Source organism: Erinaceus europaeus, chromosome 4 (genome assembly GCF_950295315.1).
Source record: "Erinaceus europaeus chromosome 4, mEriEur2.1, whole genome shotgun sequence".
NCBI lineage: Eukaryota > Metazoa > Chordata > Mammalia > Eulipotyphla > Erinaceidae > Erinaceus > Erinaceus europaeus.
Window position 1 is genome coordinate 38,205,328 of NC_080165.1, and position 17,928 is coordinate 38,223,255.

Below are 17,928 nucleotides of genomic sequence, written 5' to 3' on the forward strand. Positions count from 1 at the left end.
TGCTGGTAGGTGCCTACTTCCATATTCCAGTATCTCGAGTCATGGGCTCTGATTGTAGCCAACTTGCTCTCACCTTTATTGTCAGCACCTTCATGAACTCTGCTCATAACCAATCAGCTTGTGCCGTGCCTAGTTTGAAACTGATAAATGCTGGGTACTGCGGTACAAGTGCATGCAGGTCTGGTAGGAATCGGCCTATAATCTGTTAATGTAAAATAAACGTAGCTCCCTGCCCTCCATGCAGCCTCAGATCTCATTCTTTAGTTACTTTTGAGCTATTAATATGGAATTTTTTATTACAATAACCCTGGTGGCAATCAAAGTAAACAGAGGAAAAAAGGAAGAAGATATCCTTTTATTGAACATGTCTTTCCTTACTAAAGTATAAAAACATAACATGTAAATAAAATAATAAAATAAATTTCATATTAACTTTTTGCCAAAGACATGTTTCGGGGTTGTAGATTTTGCTCTGTTACAACTCCTCTCATTTATAGGTTTGACCTTGTAATGGCAAAATCATGAAAACCTTTGCCTCTTTGCAAGAACTGTACTTGCTGTTTGAACTATTGTCTTGTGGTATTAACAGGGCAGATTTCCTTTTGATATGAATGAACAATAGAAATAACTATGTTTCTGCATTTACCTACAGTTTTCTTCTTCTTGTCCCCTTTCTGTTTTTCTTTGAAGATCTTGAGGCCAAATCTGGCTCCTAAGAAACATCAAAGGAAGCCTACATCAAAGACTTGCCAGGATCATTGCAGAAACCCGTCTGTCCTCTGTGGGAGGCTGAATGGCATCCCTGACAGGTGCACTGTCTTCATTGCTGCTGCTGGTGATCATTGCAGGTGATGACTGTCTCCCTGGAGACTCCATTGTCACCCTTGACCTTCATGTCTTTGGCTTAAACATTTCTGATCAACCTGTGGAGAGGAAGGTGCTGGCCAGGTGTATACTTACTAACAGTTATTTTACATACGAAAAGCATACCTCACATCTAAGTGGTTTTCAGTAAACAGGAGATTGAATTTTTTTTCTGAGTTATTTTACATATGAAAGATATAACTTGCAACTGAACAGATTTCTGGAAACTTGAATTTATTTTTTTTAAAACTATTGTGGCTATTTTGGGGAGATATGAAAATCATATTACATCTATGTGTTTCTCTATACAAAAACTCAATTTTTATGGTTTTAAAGGATTTGCAGAGTAGATCTTTCTGAAAAGCAAATATTCAAATTATCCTTTGTTTGAAATCTTTATCCTTTGTTTGAAATCTTCATCTGTCTGCATAAATAGATACATCCCTGACATGGAATCATTGGTGCACATTACTTTAGGTGATTCGTGCTATGGCCATGCCAACCAGGTCCCTTGGAACTCTCTAGGAGATGTGAGGAGAAATGTAATTGGGGAAATTTTGTATTCAGTTTGTGAAAGTGTGGTGGTAACTAACTAAAGATGACTCTAGTACTGTATGTAACTATTTCTCTTAACTCTCTTAGAAGTTACCACTACAAAAAAAAGATAACAGTTATTAAAAGAATTATTAGTAATGAGCTGTCATTGGACATTTTTTTTTTTTTTTTTGCAATTCTGAGTTCTATAGCAGAACTCTAACAGTGCCATTCAAATTATGTGGTGAAGAATCGATTTATTTACTTGTTTCAGAATTTATTTTTTCATGAGAAAGATTAAAAAGAAAGAACCAGGGAGTCGGGCTGTAGCACAGCGGGTTAAGCGCAGGTGGTGCAAAGCACAAGGACCAACATAAGGATCCCGGTTCGAACCCCGGCTCCCCACCTGCAGGGGAGTCGCTTCACAGGCGGTGAAGCAGGCCTGCAGGTGTCTATCTTTCTCTCCTCCTCTCTGTCTTCCCCTCCTCTCTCCATTTCTCTCTGTCCTATCCAACAACAACAACAACAATAATAACTATAACAATAAAACAACAAGGGCAACAAAAGGGAATAAATAAATTAAATAAATATTTTTTTTTAAAAAAAGAAAGAACCAGACATCACTCTGGTACATATGCTGCTGGATTGAACTCATGATTGAGAATCCAATGCTTTATCCACTGCGCCACCACCCAGACCACTATTTTTATTTCTACTCTCTTGCAGACAGATACTCTTGTAAAGAGACAAAAAAAAAAAGAATACAAGAAAAGCAATGCTTTTACTTGAATTTCAGGCCATGACAAATTGCTATGGAAGTTTCTGAAAGCCTCATTTCCTGTCCAGGCTAGTGACAGTCTGTGGCATACTGTAGATTACATGTATATAGCACCATTCTGCTACCTGCTGTGGGTGCCTGTTGACAGTGGAAATAGTGGAGAGAGAAAACTAAGTACTGTTTCACCACCTATAGAAGTGCTGGGTGCCAGGTGGTGGTGCACCTGGTTAAACTCACGCTACAGTACACAAGGACCCAGGTTCAAGCCCCTTGGTCTCCACCTGCAGGAGGAAAGCTTTGCAAGTAGTGAAGCAGGGCTGCATGTGTCTTTCTGTCTCTCTCCCTCTCTGTCTCCCCCATACCTCTCAACTTCTCTCTGTTTTTACCAATAAGTAAATAAATAGACAAACATATAAATAGAAATTTTCCAATTTTTGTATTTTTGTTGCTCTGATGTGGTGCCAGCAGTTGAACCCTGGGCTTCATGCATTTAAGACAGCTATTCCATAACGGCCAACACTCTCCAACCCTTATCGTTCATTTCAAATCTGATTAAAGCTAGTAGGTTATGAGCTTGAATTGAGAAGAAAATTTCTTCTCCTTTGACCATTCCTTGCAAAATGATCCATCATCAGAATAAATTGTGAGAATAAAAACTACCATTGAGCAGAACTGTGATACAATATTCATAAAGTAAACCTTAGTAACTGAATTTTGAGTGAAGAGCAAAATGCTATACATAATATATAATAGCAGGTGATTGGGGAAGTGGTTCAGAAGATGGAACCCATTTCTTACATGTGTGAGGGCCCACACATATGATCACATGGTACAGTGGTTTCTCACACATTCTCACATTCAATAAATGCATATTAAACAATAAAAAACACTCATGTGAAAATGAATGCTTCTGTTGACTAAATGGAGCAATGTATGAAGACAGAATGGAAGGTTATAACATTGAACAGGTAGAGGTATCTGGGTTGGTTGAATGGATAAGTATTTGGTTGTATGGATAAATATTTGCTTGGCTATTTCGATGAATGGATTGTAGGATAATGCAGTACCCTCCCTATAGGAAATGTGGATTATTTATTTGCTTGCTGGTATGATGTATCTTTCTCATTGGAGACTGCCATGTTTGCAGGTTGTGCTTGTATGCAGTGCAGTGACAGGAGGATGTACTCCAATGCAGTCATCTCACCTAATTTGGAAACGACCAAGATCATGCAAGTATCTCAAGCCACCACTGTGGTGGACTGCACGACTGCTTGCTGTGACTTGTCTAGTTGTGATCTTGCCTGGTGGTTTGAGGGCCGCTGCTATCTGGTGAGCTGTCTGCATAAAGACAGTTGTCAGCCCAAGATGAGTCCTATTGAATCTCACCTCACCTTTGTGCTCAGGCCTATCCAGAGGCCAATGCAGATGCTGAACTATGGAATGCTGAACAGAGGCTCCCCGGCAGACATCTGGGGGGACTCACCTGAATACATTAGAAAAGACTTGCCTTTTCTTGGTAAAGATCAAGGCTTGGAGGAGATGTCTGAGTACTTGGATGATTATCAGGAACAGGACCTCCTCCAACCCATCAGCAAACAGGAGCGCAGAGGTGGTGCGGAGTATACGGATTGGGGTTTACCAGCTGGTAGTGATGGAGGTATCAACTCATCTGCTATAGAAGATACCGATCCATCTGAGGGGAAACAGCAGGAAGACCTTGAGCCCCAATATCTGGACTCAGAGCACCATGAACTAAATGAATCTGTGGAGACACCACCCTCAAAATACTCTCCAGACAGAAGACTGTTGCTTCCTTTGGGGACTCCATCTGCTGGAGAAATCCTGGAGACAGAGAGTTTTCAGCTCCAGGGAAAATCCAACAACAGTTCTCAAAAAGAGGTAGGTGCAACTGGCATGTGCTGGATTTGGGAGGAGATGGAAGGGCTGAGTTTACAGAGCCAAGCACACATCCAACTGTGAGAACACAAGCAGGGTCCTCTTACGGTCACCTGTTTCAGGTGTCAGCAAGAAATATGACTCTCTGCACCTTCCAGGAAACAAAACATCTTGTCCCTCTGCTGTGCTCTCGTAACCAGACTGTTTTAAAAGAACAAAGAGTTCCTTTGGTTTTACAAGTTAGTCTCCTAATGATGAGTTAGCACTTCTCTCTAGAGATGCTTTTCTACCAGTATCTCAGGTAAATAGTTATTTCATAGAAGTTTTATGAATCAGGGGCCGGGCAGTAGTGCAGTGGGTTAAGTGCACATGGTGCAAAATGCAAGGACTGGTATAAAGATCCCAGTTCGAGCCCCCACCTCCCCACCTGCAGAAGGGTTGCTTCACAAGCAGTAAAGCAGGTCTGCAGGAATCTTTCTTTCCCCTCTCTGTCTTCCTGTTCTATTTTGATTTCTTTCTGTCCTATCCAACAATATGACAACAACAACAATAATAATAACAATGATAAACAGGGGCAACAAAAAGGGGAAAAATACCCTCTAGGAGCAGTGGGTTCGTAGTGCAGGCACTGAGCCCCAGCAATAATCCTGGAGTCAATAAATAAATAAGTCCCATGAACCAGTCTATATACATAACACACATACTCACAGGCTTTGAAAATCCATCACAGTATGTTCTTAAGATGCAGCAGGTATATAAATTGCTAGAAACTGAATATATTGCTAGAAACCTAATGGTGAAATGTGGGGAAAGGGCCCACTGTCTGGGAAGTCCAAGCCATTATTTCAATGAGAGTCTGAGCGGTTGACCTTGAGTCCCCCCACTTTTCTGGGGGGTGTAGTAGACTGGTACTCCTGACCTTATGAACTTGTGATGGATGGGCTTTTCTGGATGGGGTACCTTCCTGTACATGTTCCCCCATTCCCTTTGAACTAGACCATGAATTACTGTGTATGGCCAGCAAGTAACCCACTGCAAATATCCTGGCTTTGTTCTACTGCCCCTTTCTTCCCTTCTTCCCCCCGCCCCCCACCCCCGGAGGTGCTTATAATCCACCCTTAGAGAAAAAAGGCCTACCTAGGCATTGTGAGCTCATGACGAGATCCTGTATGGTAACTTCCCAGCTAAGACCAAACACCTGAACGAGCAAGATTTAACTCTGCATTGTGTGTATGGTTTAATGATTACCTCAACCTTCTCTCTGAACCTTGGGTATATCTGTCTGCTTGTGTCCCCCAATAAATAAGTTGTCCATGAGGCTTCTCCCAGAGCTGGTTGTGTGCTTCCTTCCTCTCTACACACGTCACCCTCATCACCAGGGCCCCCCTAGGACTCTCAGGGGCCACCCCAGACTCTGACACCAGTGGCCAGGGAGGCGGAGGCCCCAGGATGACCTGCAGTGAAATACATCAGTTGGATAGAAGAAAGATACTAATGTCAACCTGAAAATTCAAGGGGCATCTAAAAAGGAAAAACAAACTTGGGATTAAAGAATTATGATTTGGGGTACATAGGTAGAAAACTTAGAAGTACACCCAGGAAGGAGAAAGTTGAGAGCATTTATGGAGTAAGAAGTAGGTGAGGTAAGAGACTAAAGAAAAGAGTTGATGAAGAGGGGAAGATTGCATAATGATTATGCAAAAATATTCTCATGCCTGAGGCTCTGAGGTCTCAGGTCTAGTGCCCTGCACTACCATTAGCCAGAGCTGAGCATGTTTGCAGGTTGTGCTTGTATGCAGTGCAGTGGCAGGAGGATGTACTCCGGTGCAATCATCTCACTAATTTGGAAACTACCAGGATCATGTGGTGGACTGCATGACTGCTTGCTGTGACCGGTGTAGTTGTGATCTAGCCTGGTGGTTTGAGGGCCATGGTTGGGGGGAATGTTAGGCAGTGGCTAGTGGGTAGTAGAGTTTATGCCTTTCTTTTATGCATGGGTTTGATAGCCAGCACCACATTTAGGGCATAAAGAAAAGAGACAAATGAGCTCAATAAGTGATGGAGCAATGCTTTCGTGTCTCTGTCTTGTCACACACACACACACACACACACACACACACACACACACACACGAATTGATTAGTGTTAACCAACCTAAGCTATTCTTTAGTTACATCTCGTTGGTTACTGACTATATGAAAAAGGAACTGACTGTTTCTATTCTCTGACTAGTGGCTTGATGGTTTTGTTAATTAAAAGGCTTAAACCTGGTCATCTAGAATAAGGGAAAGGTGTTTAGAATTTTTGTACAGCAGTCTGAAGGTAAGCAGTGGCTTCTTTCCCAGAGTAAGGATTTCTTAGAAATTACAAAGAAAGGCTCTCAGGTCCACTATGCAAATCTGACTTTCAGTTCAGTTAAGTTCTGACTGTTGAAGATGTAGTTCTGTGGTATAATTAGTTATACTTCAGTCCTGGGTAGTGTTTGATGGGAGTTTTCTCCTCACAGTTGGACTTTTTTGGGTATGTCTGAGGTGGTCCTAATGTACCTGATGTTTCCCTACTTCATTTCTGATGTTACCCAAATTTGGATGACTGTTTTTCTTTACTGTGTTTCCTAGACCATTTTATTTTGGCTCACTCCATAGGTCTTTGGCCCAGTTTATATTAGACAGGTAAGATCGCTAATGGTTTCCCAGTACCATTTGTAAAAATTTCATATGAGAGAGAAAGAGAAAGAGAAAGTTTCATATGAGAGAGATACTGATATTCCACTTTAGCACAAGTGATCCAGGGATCAAATCAGGAGCCTCAGGCAGGTCCCCTCCCACCTGAGTTATTTTCTAAACTATCCCCAGATTTTAAAATGATTTCTGGGATGTCAACTTTTAACCAAAAGGAGAGAATATAAAAGCTTTACAGAGTTTTCTATGAAAATTCCAAGTGAAAACAGAAAGGGAGAGCTAACATACCAAGAACAGGAATAAAGTTCAAGTATTAATGACAAAACTGCAGTCTTGTGGTCAGAGTTCAAGAGCTTATTTTCATTTGACTTTACTTTTGAATTTTTTTTATTGTATATATATTCAATATTTATTCTTCTGTATTCTTTTGTTTGGCATGATCCCTTTCAGTTCTATCTATGTTATAGTAAAATGTGTTATTTTGTATGTTCTCTTGACAGTATAGTATTCCATTATGTATAATGCATGCTTCAACTTCTTTTTTTAAAGATTTTTTATGTATTTCTTTTTAAACTTTTATTTATTTATTATTGAATAGAGACAGAAATAGAGATGGGAGGGTGGGATAGAAAGGGAGAGAGACAGAGAGACATCTGCAGCCCTGCTTCACCACTCGTGAAACTTTCCCCCTGCATGTGGGGACCAGGGGCTTGAACCTGGGTCCTTGTGCATTGTAATGTGTGTGCTTAACCAGGTGTGCCACTGTCTCATCCCTCAACTTCTTAAAATACTTATCTGTCATTGGATACATGTATTGTTTCCATATATTGTCTATTTTAAGTGAATATAGCTGTGCATACATCTTGTTGGATAAGAGTTTTTGTACCCTTTAGATAGATACCTAGGAGAGAATTGCTGAATCATATGGTAGTTCTACTTTTAATTTTTGGAGGAACCTTCACACTGCTTTCCATAGAAACTATATACTTCACTCTTTATTTTTAACTTGGCATTACTTCTGTAAGGTGTCATAAAACAAAATGTATCCTGTTCATCCCATGGAATTTGCAGACCACATTTAAACATGATGTGAGCACCTATTCTGCAACTCTGGCTGGCAGTGATCTTGAATTTCATTCTATTCTCATTTAGCACTGAGACAATGAACAGTGTCATGTATTGTCACTGATTTTACATATCCAGATGCCTGAAACCTCAGGGAAACTAAGTATCTTTTTAAAAATATTTATTTACTTTCCCTTTTGTTGTCCTTGTTTTTTTTTAATTGCTGTAGTAGTTATTGTTGTTATTGATGTCATCATTGTTGGATAGAACAGAGAGAAATGGAGAGAGGAGGGGAAGACAGAGAGGGAGAGAAAGGTAGACACCTGCAGACCTGCTTCACCACATGTGAAGCGACTCCCTTGTAGGTGGGGAGCCAGGGGTTCGAACTGGGATCCTTACGCCAGTCCTTGCACTTTATGCCACATGCACTTAACCCACTGCGTTACCACCTGACTCCCAAAAATTAAGTATCTTAAAGTTATCTTTAACTTTTAAAGTTATACTTAAGCTTTTTTAAATTATGCTTTCTCTGACTCTGATATATATATATATATATATATCATTGAATTTTATTTTTAATTATTTATAAAATAAATAATAGAAAATATCAACAAAACCATAGTGTAAGGGGGGGGTTAAATTTCACACATTTCCCACCACCAGAGTTCTGTATTCCATCTTCTCTACTGGAAACTTTCTTATTCTTTATCTCTCTGGGCGCATGGATCTAGGATCATTATGGGGTGCAGAAGGTGGAAGGTCTGGCTTCTGTAATTGCTTTTCCACTGAACATGGTCGGTGGCAGGTTGATCTGCCCCACTAGGTAAAGATAAAAATGGGCTGGGAGTATGGATCAATATATTTTAAATATAATGTTTCACTTACTTGTTGTCTTTGTTTCTGAGGTGAAGAGACTTCCTTCTATGCCTCTGTTTTTTTTTTGTTTGTTTGTTTTGTTTTGTTTTTTTTTACCAGACCACTGTTCAGCTCTGGCTTATGGTGGTGTGGGAGACTGAACCTGGAACTTTGGAGCTTCAGACATAGAAAGTCTGTTTGCATAACCATTATGCTGTCTACCCTCCACCCTCTGTGTTTTTATATGATTGATTGAGCAACAAGTTATCAACACATGTATTGCTGGGGGGGGGAGAACCAATTTAACTACATATATATGAAGAATACAAATGAATGTAGCTTCTGAAATAAATGGAGGAGAATAATTAGGATGTTTATTCTGAACTAAGGAATGGAATGGAAGCCTGAGTCTTGAAAGAAAAATAAGAGAGTCACATAATAAGGGGATGGTGACTTATGATGAAGGCCAGATCCTCAGGATTACAGTATCACATGCTTTCCCTGCCATATAAATGGGTTTCTATTATAGATTTTTTTTTTTGTAAAAAATCTTAATTCTAAATAATATCCCCAATTTCTATTCTACTAGGTCGTCAACTTAGTGGTCAATGTTTCTCAAACCCTATAGAACCTCAGTTGACCTTAGTTTGAAATAAATCATATTCTAAAGTGACTTGACTTAGGAAAACCTGTTCTGGACATCCTGGAGAGGTCTTTGTAATCATCTTTGGTAAATCCATTTCATCTATTAGTTGTCCAGAAAATACCAGAAACCCAATGGGTAGTTAGTGATGTCAGTTGTGATATCAATGGTCCATCTCTAGTCAAGAAAATACTAGCCACATTCTCACTTTTCTTAACTATAGACAAGAGTAACTGCTTTCAATGAGTGCTAATGACCTACTTTCTAGTTTGCATTTGAGTTAGCTTTCTTCTTTCTTTCTTTCTTTCTTTCTTTTTTCTTTCTTCCTTCCTTCCTTTCTTCTTTCCTTCCGTTGCCTTTTTTTTTTTTATTGTTGTCATCATTGTTGGATAGGACAGAGAGAAATGGAGGGGGGGGAAGACAGAGAGGGGGAGAGAGAGATAGACACTTACAGACCTGCTCCACTGCATGTGAAGCGACTCCCCTGCAGATGGCAGAGCCGGGGGCTCCAACTGGGATCCTTACACAGGTCCTTGCACTTTATGCCAAGTGCCCTTAACCCTTGGCGCTACCACCCGACTCCCTCCCTCCTTCCTTCTTTCTTTCTTTAAAGATGTACTTATTTATTTGTAAGAGACAGAGTGAGAGGAAGGAGAAGGGAGAGAGAAAGAGAGAGAGACACACACACACACACAGAGAAGAATATTAAGAATCTCACATTGCCAACTCTCAAAATTATGGTGCTGAGGATCGAATCTGTGATGTCTGAACCCTCAGACATACAGTTTGGTTCTCTGAGACTGATTTCCCTCCCCAGTCCTTGACTCAGTCCTTTTTCTTGTGGCTTCTTACTGAACACTTCCCCTTTTGGTTTCCTATCTGCTTAACTTTAGTTTTACTTACCTGACCCCACACACTCACTGAGAGATGAGGTTCAGAAGAGCATCTTATATCATTTAATGATGCCCCTTCTTTTAAAATTGTAGCATTGGGGTGGGCTTACACATGATACTGTTATGTAGCCTCCCAGGACCAATTTTCTCTTGGCAAGGAGGGAAGAAGGGAGGGAGGGCAGAAGGGAGAGAGAGGGGGGTGGGGGGGTGGGGAGAGTCGAGGGGGTGGAGAATAGTGATATCAAAGCACTGCTGCACCATTCATAGAGCTCCCATGGGTCATACATGCTGCTTCCATGTGGTGCTCAGATCTGGTGTCTTTTGTATGGGATAGCATGTATGCTTACCAGGCAAACTATCTCTCAGCCTTTCCTTCATACATAATATTTCTTTAAAATGCTTTAAATCATGATAAGTTGACAACTTTGAAGCTGTTTTAAAAAGGGAGGCAGTAAATCATTACAGAGAAACTGGGCCAAAGCAATTGTTGGAAGGAACCATTAAGCAAGCAATTGCTTGTGAGGCCATTTGATAGTCCTGCTAACTACCCCAGCTCTTCTCACTAGCATCCATCCCACTGAAACTATGAACTTTTAGTTGAAGGACAGAATAAGCCCAATTTAATTTTTATTCTTTCTAGAGACTCCGTCTTCGATGACCTATAGCTAAGAATAGTTTGAACTTGTCCACACTTTTTAATATATATGTTTTTTTTCATCTAACTTTACTTTCTCTTTACTATGGAAAAAAAAAAAACCTCTGACTTTGTCCTGCAGTGTGTATGGGGATATTTTAGGTTTTGTATAGAAATTTTTGTCATGCCCCAAATTGCAATTCATGAATGCCAAATAAGCAGGTTTTGACTATTTATTTATTTATTTATTTATTTATTTATACCAGAGCACTGCTCAGATCTGACTTCTGGTGGTCTGGGGATTGAATCTGGGAACACAGAGCCTCAGGCATGAGAGTCATTTGTATAATCATTTTGCTGGCTCCCTATTCTGTGCTTTGACTTTTTAATTGTCTCCTGAGTTTTCAGGTTGATACTATCTAGCTGTAAATTCAAGTTATAGTTTAGATATGCTGGTAGTAGCTTGGATGGTATAACTAAAGTTCATTTACTGTTCAATTATCTGATTTCCTTCTATTGCCTACTGATTAGTTCAAGGGCTACTATAATTACTTTCTCACTCATTTTGAGTGGTTATGTATATGTATATTTGCCTGTAATAACTGTCTAACCCATGATTGCTTTATTTAATTAATAGCAAAGAGAATATTTGAATGTCTAGACTTTGAAGTCTAGAATTCTAGAGTTTGGTGCTACTATACAAAGTATTTCAAGTGCTTTTTAATGGTTGAAGAATTCACCCATTTTCTTCCTTTCATAACATTTTATTCTTGCAATTGATCTTCTAGGTTCTAATGCCTTCCCATGATCCTCTTCCATCCAGCCTGGATTCCAGTACAGCCACTTTGGGGACAATCCCAGTTCTTTCATTTCCCCCAGGGAGAACAGAGCCCAGCACCCCAGCTCTTCCCACAAGCATCCATCCCATTGAATCTACCGCATCTGAGGAACCCACATCTCCCACTATTGATCCTAAGACAGGTAACCTATAAAAATTCAATAGAAAAAAGTTATTGAGAATATGCTGTAGAATATAATTTGGGAACTATTAAGGCTTGCTCTTTCTCCCCAGGTGCACTTCTGAATATTTATTAGGGGCCATGTATTAGGAATGAAAAGATGAATAGAGACTTATTGTATTTTATTTTCTTGAATGAGTCTATAGTATAGGAGAGGAGATTGTCAGGTATATGGATGGCTTTGGTACAATGTGGGAAATACAGTGAGTACCTACTAGGAGAGGTAGGGTTGGAATGACAGCCAAGGACGAGCCAAGGAAGCCTGTCCAGAGGTGATCATGCAGGGATAGCCTTGGCCAGCTAAAATGAGGTCGGTATGTTGTTTAGGTCTAGGCAGCAATATATTTGTACCCATAATTGTCATATTTATTGCTGTGCTCATTTCTACAGCACACATAATTATGTATTCTGAATACTGACCAAGTGTCAGAAATATGTTCAGAGTTCTCCTCCCATCTCTTATTCATTACCTGTACAAGAGAGTGGTACAAGAGTTCTTGTGACGTTTAGTGTGTCTGGAACTCATATTGTGAGTAGAGAAGGAATGGTAATATATGAATCTGGAGTGTAAAACAAAACAAAGCAAAATTTTGATCAATACTACTATTATTACAAAATTCTGTGCTGTGTTGGATGAATACAGAAAAATCCTTAAGTGATTTTAAGCAGGGAACTGAAATTATTAGTATAATGTCAAGAAAATAATAGAGTTGATTGGAGGTAGGAAGATCTACTAAAAAGCCTAGTTAGTGATTATAGGAAGAGAGAAAAGGAGCCATATTAAGAGATATTAAAGGAGTGGTAAAAATGTGAGATTGATGAGTGGTTGAAGTCAGAATGAAGAAAAGGACTCTAACATTATAAGTATGTAGAACTGAAAATTAGGAGTACGATCATCAGACTGAAGATAAGGGATTGAGGTGAAGGTTGAAGATTTGGGGCATATGAGACCATCCATGAAAGTGGTGAGGTGAAACGAGGAGAAGCCTGAAGGGGTATAACTTTAGAGATGCCATACTCTTAAGGAACTGAAAGCTTAGAAGAAAGCTACAGAATTGACTGATTGTATCAGAGAGGTAGGAATTAGGATCCATGGTTTCTTTCTTTTTTTTTTTTTTTTAATTTTTTTTTTTTTTTTAGGATCCATGGTTTCTACTAGTATCCATTGCATAGAACTGATAGTAGTTTAAGTGAATTGTTACTATTTTTTTAAGTTTGTGACATGGTTTCTGGTCCACTTTAATCTGGCATATGTCTGTTACAATGAATACATTTAAATAAATGAAATGGACTGATTTCTGAAGATTATGAGGCTGTAATATGATAGGTTTGGATTACTGTCTGGCCTGGGCTCACAATAGCTAACTTTAAGCACAAAGTCAATGAAAATGATGGGGAAGAGGAGAGAAAGAAAAAAAAAAAAAGCCAGCCAAGCCTCTGCAGCTAAGGCATTTGACGGGCTGAGCACTGACTGAGAGGAGTATAGTGGATTTAGAAGAGCCACATGTCCCTCTAATACCTCTAAGCAGCTGAGACTCTACAGAGCACTTAGCTAGTTTTTTTTTCTTTGCCTTTCTTTGCGTGATGTCTTGACATATCATCACAATATTTACAAGTGAAACCAATGTCCAGTCAAGTCAAGCAATTGAATACAGAGATGTAATCCTGACTATATAGAATGTGAGCAAACCCTGAATGTTGCTTGAGTGGGATAAATGCTTTTATGAGAGCAAATGTTCCCACAGCTTGAGCTTAACTACTCTTTTTATAATGAATTTGACTGGATTTTCTCTTGAAAAGTTTCCAAAAACAAGGCCATTAGTAATAATTCATGAGTTTGCCTACTACAGGAAGGATTGAGTAGTGTGTGACCAAGGATACTGAAACCCTTATTAATACATTTGATATTTTTTTTATGAGGAAAAACATACATACCCAAAAGCCAGGAAAGGCTGACCACAATAAAGTAGGCCCAACCCATAGTACCATTCTCCTGTTTCATCCAGTTCTTACTACTCAACACCTTTCTTAGTCAATCTGAAATATTTTCTTCACTGTGATGACTCATATAGATGGATTTAAATATGTGAATTCTACTTGTGCTTTATAGAGGACACAAGAAAAAGAGTCAAGATTAAACTCATTTGGAGAATATACATTTTTTACTTCTTTATTGGGGAATTAATGTTTTATATTCGACAGTAAATACAATAGTTTGTACATGCATAACAATTCCCAGTTTTGTAGGAAAATATTTTATGGACACTACAAACAAATAACTTTTGGAAAGTAATACAGCATAATTATAATATATAATAAAATGTGCTGTTTTGGACTAATTTTTAGTTAAAGAGCTCACTGTGTCTGCTGGAGATAACCTCATAATAACTTTACCAGAAAATGAAGTTGAACTGACTGCTTTTGTTGTGCCAGCGCCCCCTGCAGGTAATAGTTTGATTTTCTTTTGTGATTACTAGGGGTTGTTAGCTGGGGTGATCTTAACATTGACATTGGTTTGTAGTCACAGCATTGTGTTATATCACTAAGACTCTAAAGTGGATGACAAGGCACTGATGATGATAAGGGTCAGCTTTTGCTAAACTGATTTTTAAATGTAATAAGAGGAGAAGATGTTAATATAGTAAGATCCTTATCAGCCAGGAAGGGCAGTCATAAATTTCTGATGATATAAAACAGAATGATACATTAGCATAAAAAAAGGTTTCTACATACCAGATTTTGACCTGTGATAATCTCTGGAGGCTAGGAAGACTGCAGTGTAAGGGGAGGAGAGGTGCTTGGTTCCCTAAAAATTTGTCTGTAAGTTCTGCAGTGTTGACAGCACTCGCTATGAGAGTCTCAGGGTGTTTTACCCTAGCTCATGCGCTTTGTTATTCAACAGACATGGACCTGTCAAATGATTTTTAAAATACTTATTTATTAGATAGGGACAGAGAGAAGTTGAGAGGGAAAAGGTAATAGAGAGGAAGAGAGAAAGAGAGAGAGAGCTGCAGCTCTGCTTCACTGCTTGCAAATTTCCCCCCTTGCAGCTGGGGATTGAGGGCTAGGACCTGGGTCCTTATGTAGCATGTGTGCTCAACCAGGTATGCCACCACCAGGCCCCAATTTTGTTTTTTCTTAAGATATGCTCATTCTTAAGATGTTTGGGTATTTCTTATTCAAATCAGCTCCTTTAAAATTATTTTCTACCAGGGGGGCTAGACAGTGGTGCATTTGGTTGAGCACACATGTTCCAATGTATGAGGACCCAGGTTCAAGTCTCCAGTCCCCACCTACAAGGGGACAGCTTCTCGAGTGGTGAAGGAGTGCTGCAGGTGTCTCTCTTTCTTTTGCTCTCTTCCCCCCTTCCCTGTCTCTACCCAATAAAGAAATACATACATTTTTTTTTTCTTCCTCCTATCATGTGGGTTGAAAAAAGAACTGAGATGATAGTATTTTGCATTTACATTTTAATCCTTCTAGCCCAAGTACCTCATACTTTAACAGATAAGTGTCACAAGATAGAGACAGATTCATCTTAAGATGAAAGTGGGGTTTAATCTAATTTGGTCTCCCTAAATAAACCTCTACAAAAGATAACAGGAATTGAAATGTGCTTGCCTCTTATTAAAAGGGAAAGAATACAACCTATTATACTATGTTAAAATGTATATGTATAGTCAGATATTGTACCCTGAAATGAAAGCCATCAAATGCTAGTGGTGAGTGTTTAACTTTCCATATTTTCTGTTATTTTTTTTATATTCACATTATAACATTTTTTACATTAAAAAGATATTGGGGGTGCGGGCAGTAGCGTATCAGGTTAAGCGCATATAGTTGAAGCGCAAGGACCATGTAAGAATCCCGGTTTGAGCCCTCAGTTCCCCACCTGCAAGGGTGTTACTTCACCACTTGTGAAGCAGATCTTCAGGTGTTTATCTTCTCTCTCTCTCTCTCTCTCTCTCCCTCTCTCCCTCTCCCTCTCCCCCTCCCCCTCTCTGTCTCTCTCTCCCCCTCCTCTCTACCTCTCTCTCCCTCTTCCCTCCTCTCTCTCCCTCTCCCTCTCTCTCTCCGTCTTCCCCTCCCCTCTCAATTTCTCTCTGTCTTATCCAAAAAATAAAATAAAAAATGGCCATAGGAACAGTGGATTTGTAGTGCAGGCAGTGAGCCCCAGCCATAACTGTGGAAGCAAAAGAAAAAAAAAGAAGATACTGAAATTGAGCTGGAGAAATATCATGGCGATTTATGCAATAGATACTTGTGCCGGAGATTCTAGGCTTAATGCCTGGCACCACCATAAACCAGAGCTAAATGAACAAAATAAGATATTGAAATCATATTATTCTTGAATGGTAGTTCAAAGCTGAGTTCACTTGCGATGATAGATTTCTGTTGCCTAAGCCACTTGGTCTGTTTTGCTATGTCAGCTCATGTATAGAAAACAATTATTATGCTCAGGTTGACATAATTGGTCAGGATCAAGAATTGTTCCATAACTTCAGGAGGATCTTTTCATAATCTTTTTCATTCAAATTCTTTCTTCCTTTCTTTCTTTCTTTCTTTCTTTCTTTCTTTCTTTCTCTCTCTCTCTCTTTCTTTCTTAAAATCTCTTTATTGGGGGATTAATGGTTTACAGTCAACAGTAAAATACAATAGTTTGTACATGTATAACATTTCCATATAACAATACAACCCTCACTAGGTCCTCCTCTGCCATCATGTTCCAGGACCTGAACCCAGAGTCTTTTACTTTGGTGCAGTACACCAATATCCCATCTTTTCAATAACCATTTTTAACTTCTGTCATCATAGTCAGCAAGCATTGTCTTGCTGGTCCTAGGATCTTCATAAAACATGTAATCGTACAGTACACACTTATGGGGCAGGTGGCTTATTGTTTTTTTAAATATTTATTCATTCCCTTTTATTGCCCTTGTTGTTTTATTGTTATAGTTATTATTGTTGTTGTTATTGTTGGATAGGACAGAGAGAAATGGAGAAAGGAGGGAAAGACAGAGGGGAGAGAAAGATAGATACCTGTAGACCTGCTTCACTGCTTGTGAAGCGACTCCCCTGCAGGTAGAGTCGCTTGAACCAGGATCCTTGCACTTTGTGCCACCTGCTCTACCGCCAGACTCCCACATCGAAGTGTTTTTTAGACTCTTCCTTACTGTTGAATATATTTCATATAAAACACACTATAATGTGTTAATCGATTTACCTATTGATGAGCTTTCAAGTAATTTCTTGTTTGTAATTACCATAAATAAAGCTGCTATGACTATCTGTGTACAAAAAAGAAACAGAGTTGAATCTAGTATTTCTGCAGAAATTTCTACTGCTGAATTTAAGGGAGTCATCTTGCCTTTTTCCACACTGTATATAGTCATCTCTTAAACTTTAAATTTCTAATGTCTCTTTTTGCTCTCAGAAACAACCTACAACTATGAATGGAGTTTAATAAGCCGCCCTGTAGAATACCAAGGTGAAATAAAAGAAAATCATATGCAAACTCTTAATCTTTCTCAAGTAAGTAACTGGAGACTTATTTGTCAGCATATTATAGTATTCAGTTTCTTAAATTTTATTTTTACTTTTTTAGATTTATCTTATTATTTATTGACGGAGAGAACCAGAGCACCAATCTGGCTCATGTGATGTTAGGGATTGAACTCAGGACCTCATACATGAAAGCCCTGGGTTTCATCCACTGCACCATCTTCTGAATCACTGTAATACTTAGCTAACACTATCTTGAATGTTGAGCCCAAGAAGTTTCTCTTATGATTAAGATCAAAAGAAGAATATAAATAAATAAATTTTCAACTATGTAGGTAGACAGATAAATAGGCAAAGAAGGTTTTTTTTTTTTTTTTCCCCTCCAGGGTTATCATTGGGGCTCAGTGCCTGCACTACGAATCCACTGCTTCTGTGGCCATTTTTCCCTTGTTGTTGGATTGGACAGAGGGAAATTGAGAGAGGAGGGGAAGACGGGGAGAGAAAGATAGACACCTGCAGATCTGTTTCACTGCTTGTGAAGTGACCCCCGCCCCTGCAGGTGGG

At 39.2% G+C, this 17,928-nt stretch overlaps 1 protein-coding gene across 1 annotated transcript in view; it reads left to right on the forward strand.

Annotated features, from left to right (window-relative positions):
• The first annotated feature begins 692 nt into the window (after positions 1–692).
• Positions 693–17,928, forward strand: part of KIAA0319 (KIAA0319 ortholog) — a 68,038-nt gene continuing 50,802 nt past the window's right edge. Inside the window, exons 1-5 of the mRNA XM_060189297.1 lie at positions 693–848; positions 3,324–4,075; positions 11,632–11,824; positions 14,209–14,307; positions 17,297–17,394. Coding sequence (XP_060045280.1) covers positions 794–848; positions 3,324–4,075; positions 11,632–11,824; positions 14,209–14,307; positions 17,297–17,394 — 1,197 coding nt within the window. The 5' untranslated portion in view covers positions 693–793. The remainder of the gene's footprint in view (positions 849–3,323; positions 4,076–11,631; positions 11,825–14,208; positions 14,308–17,296; positions 17,395–17,928) is intronic.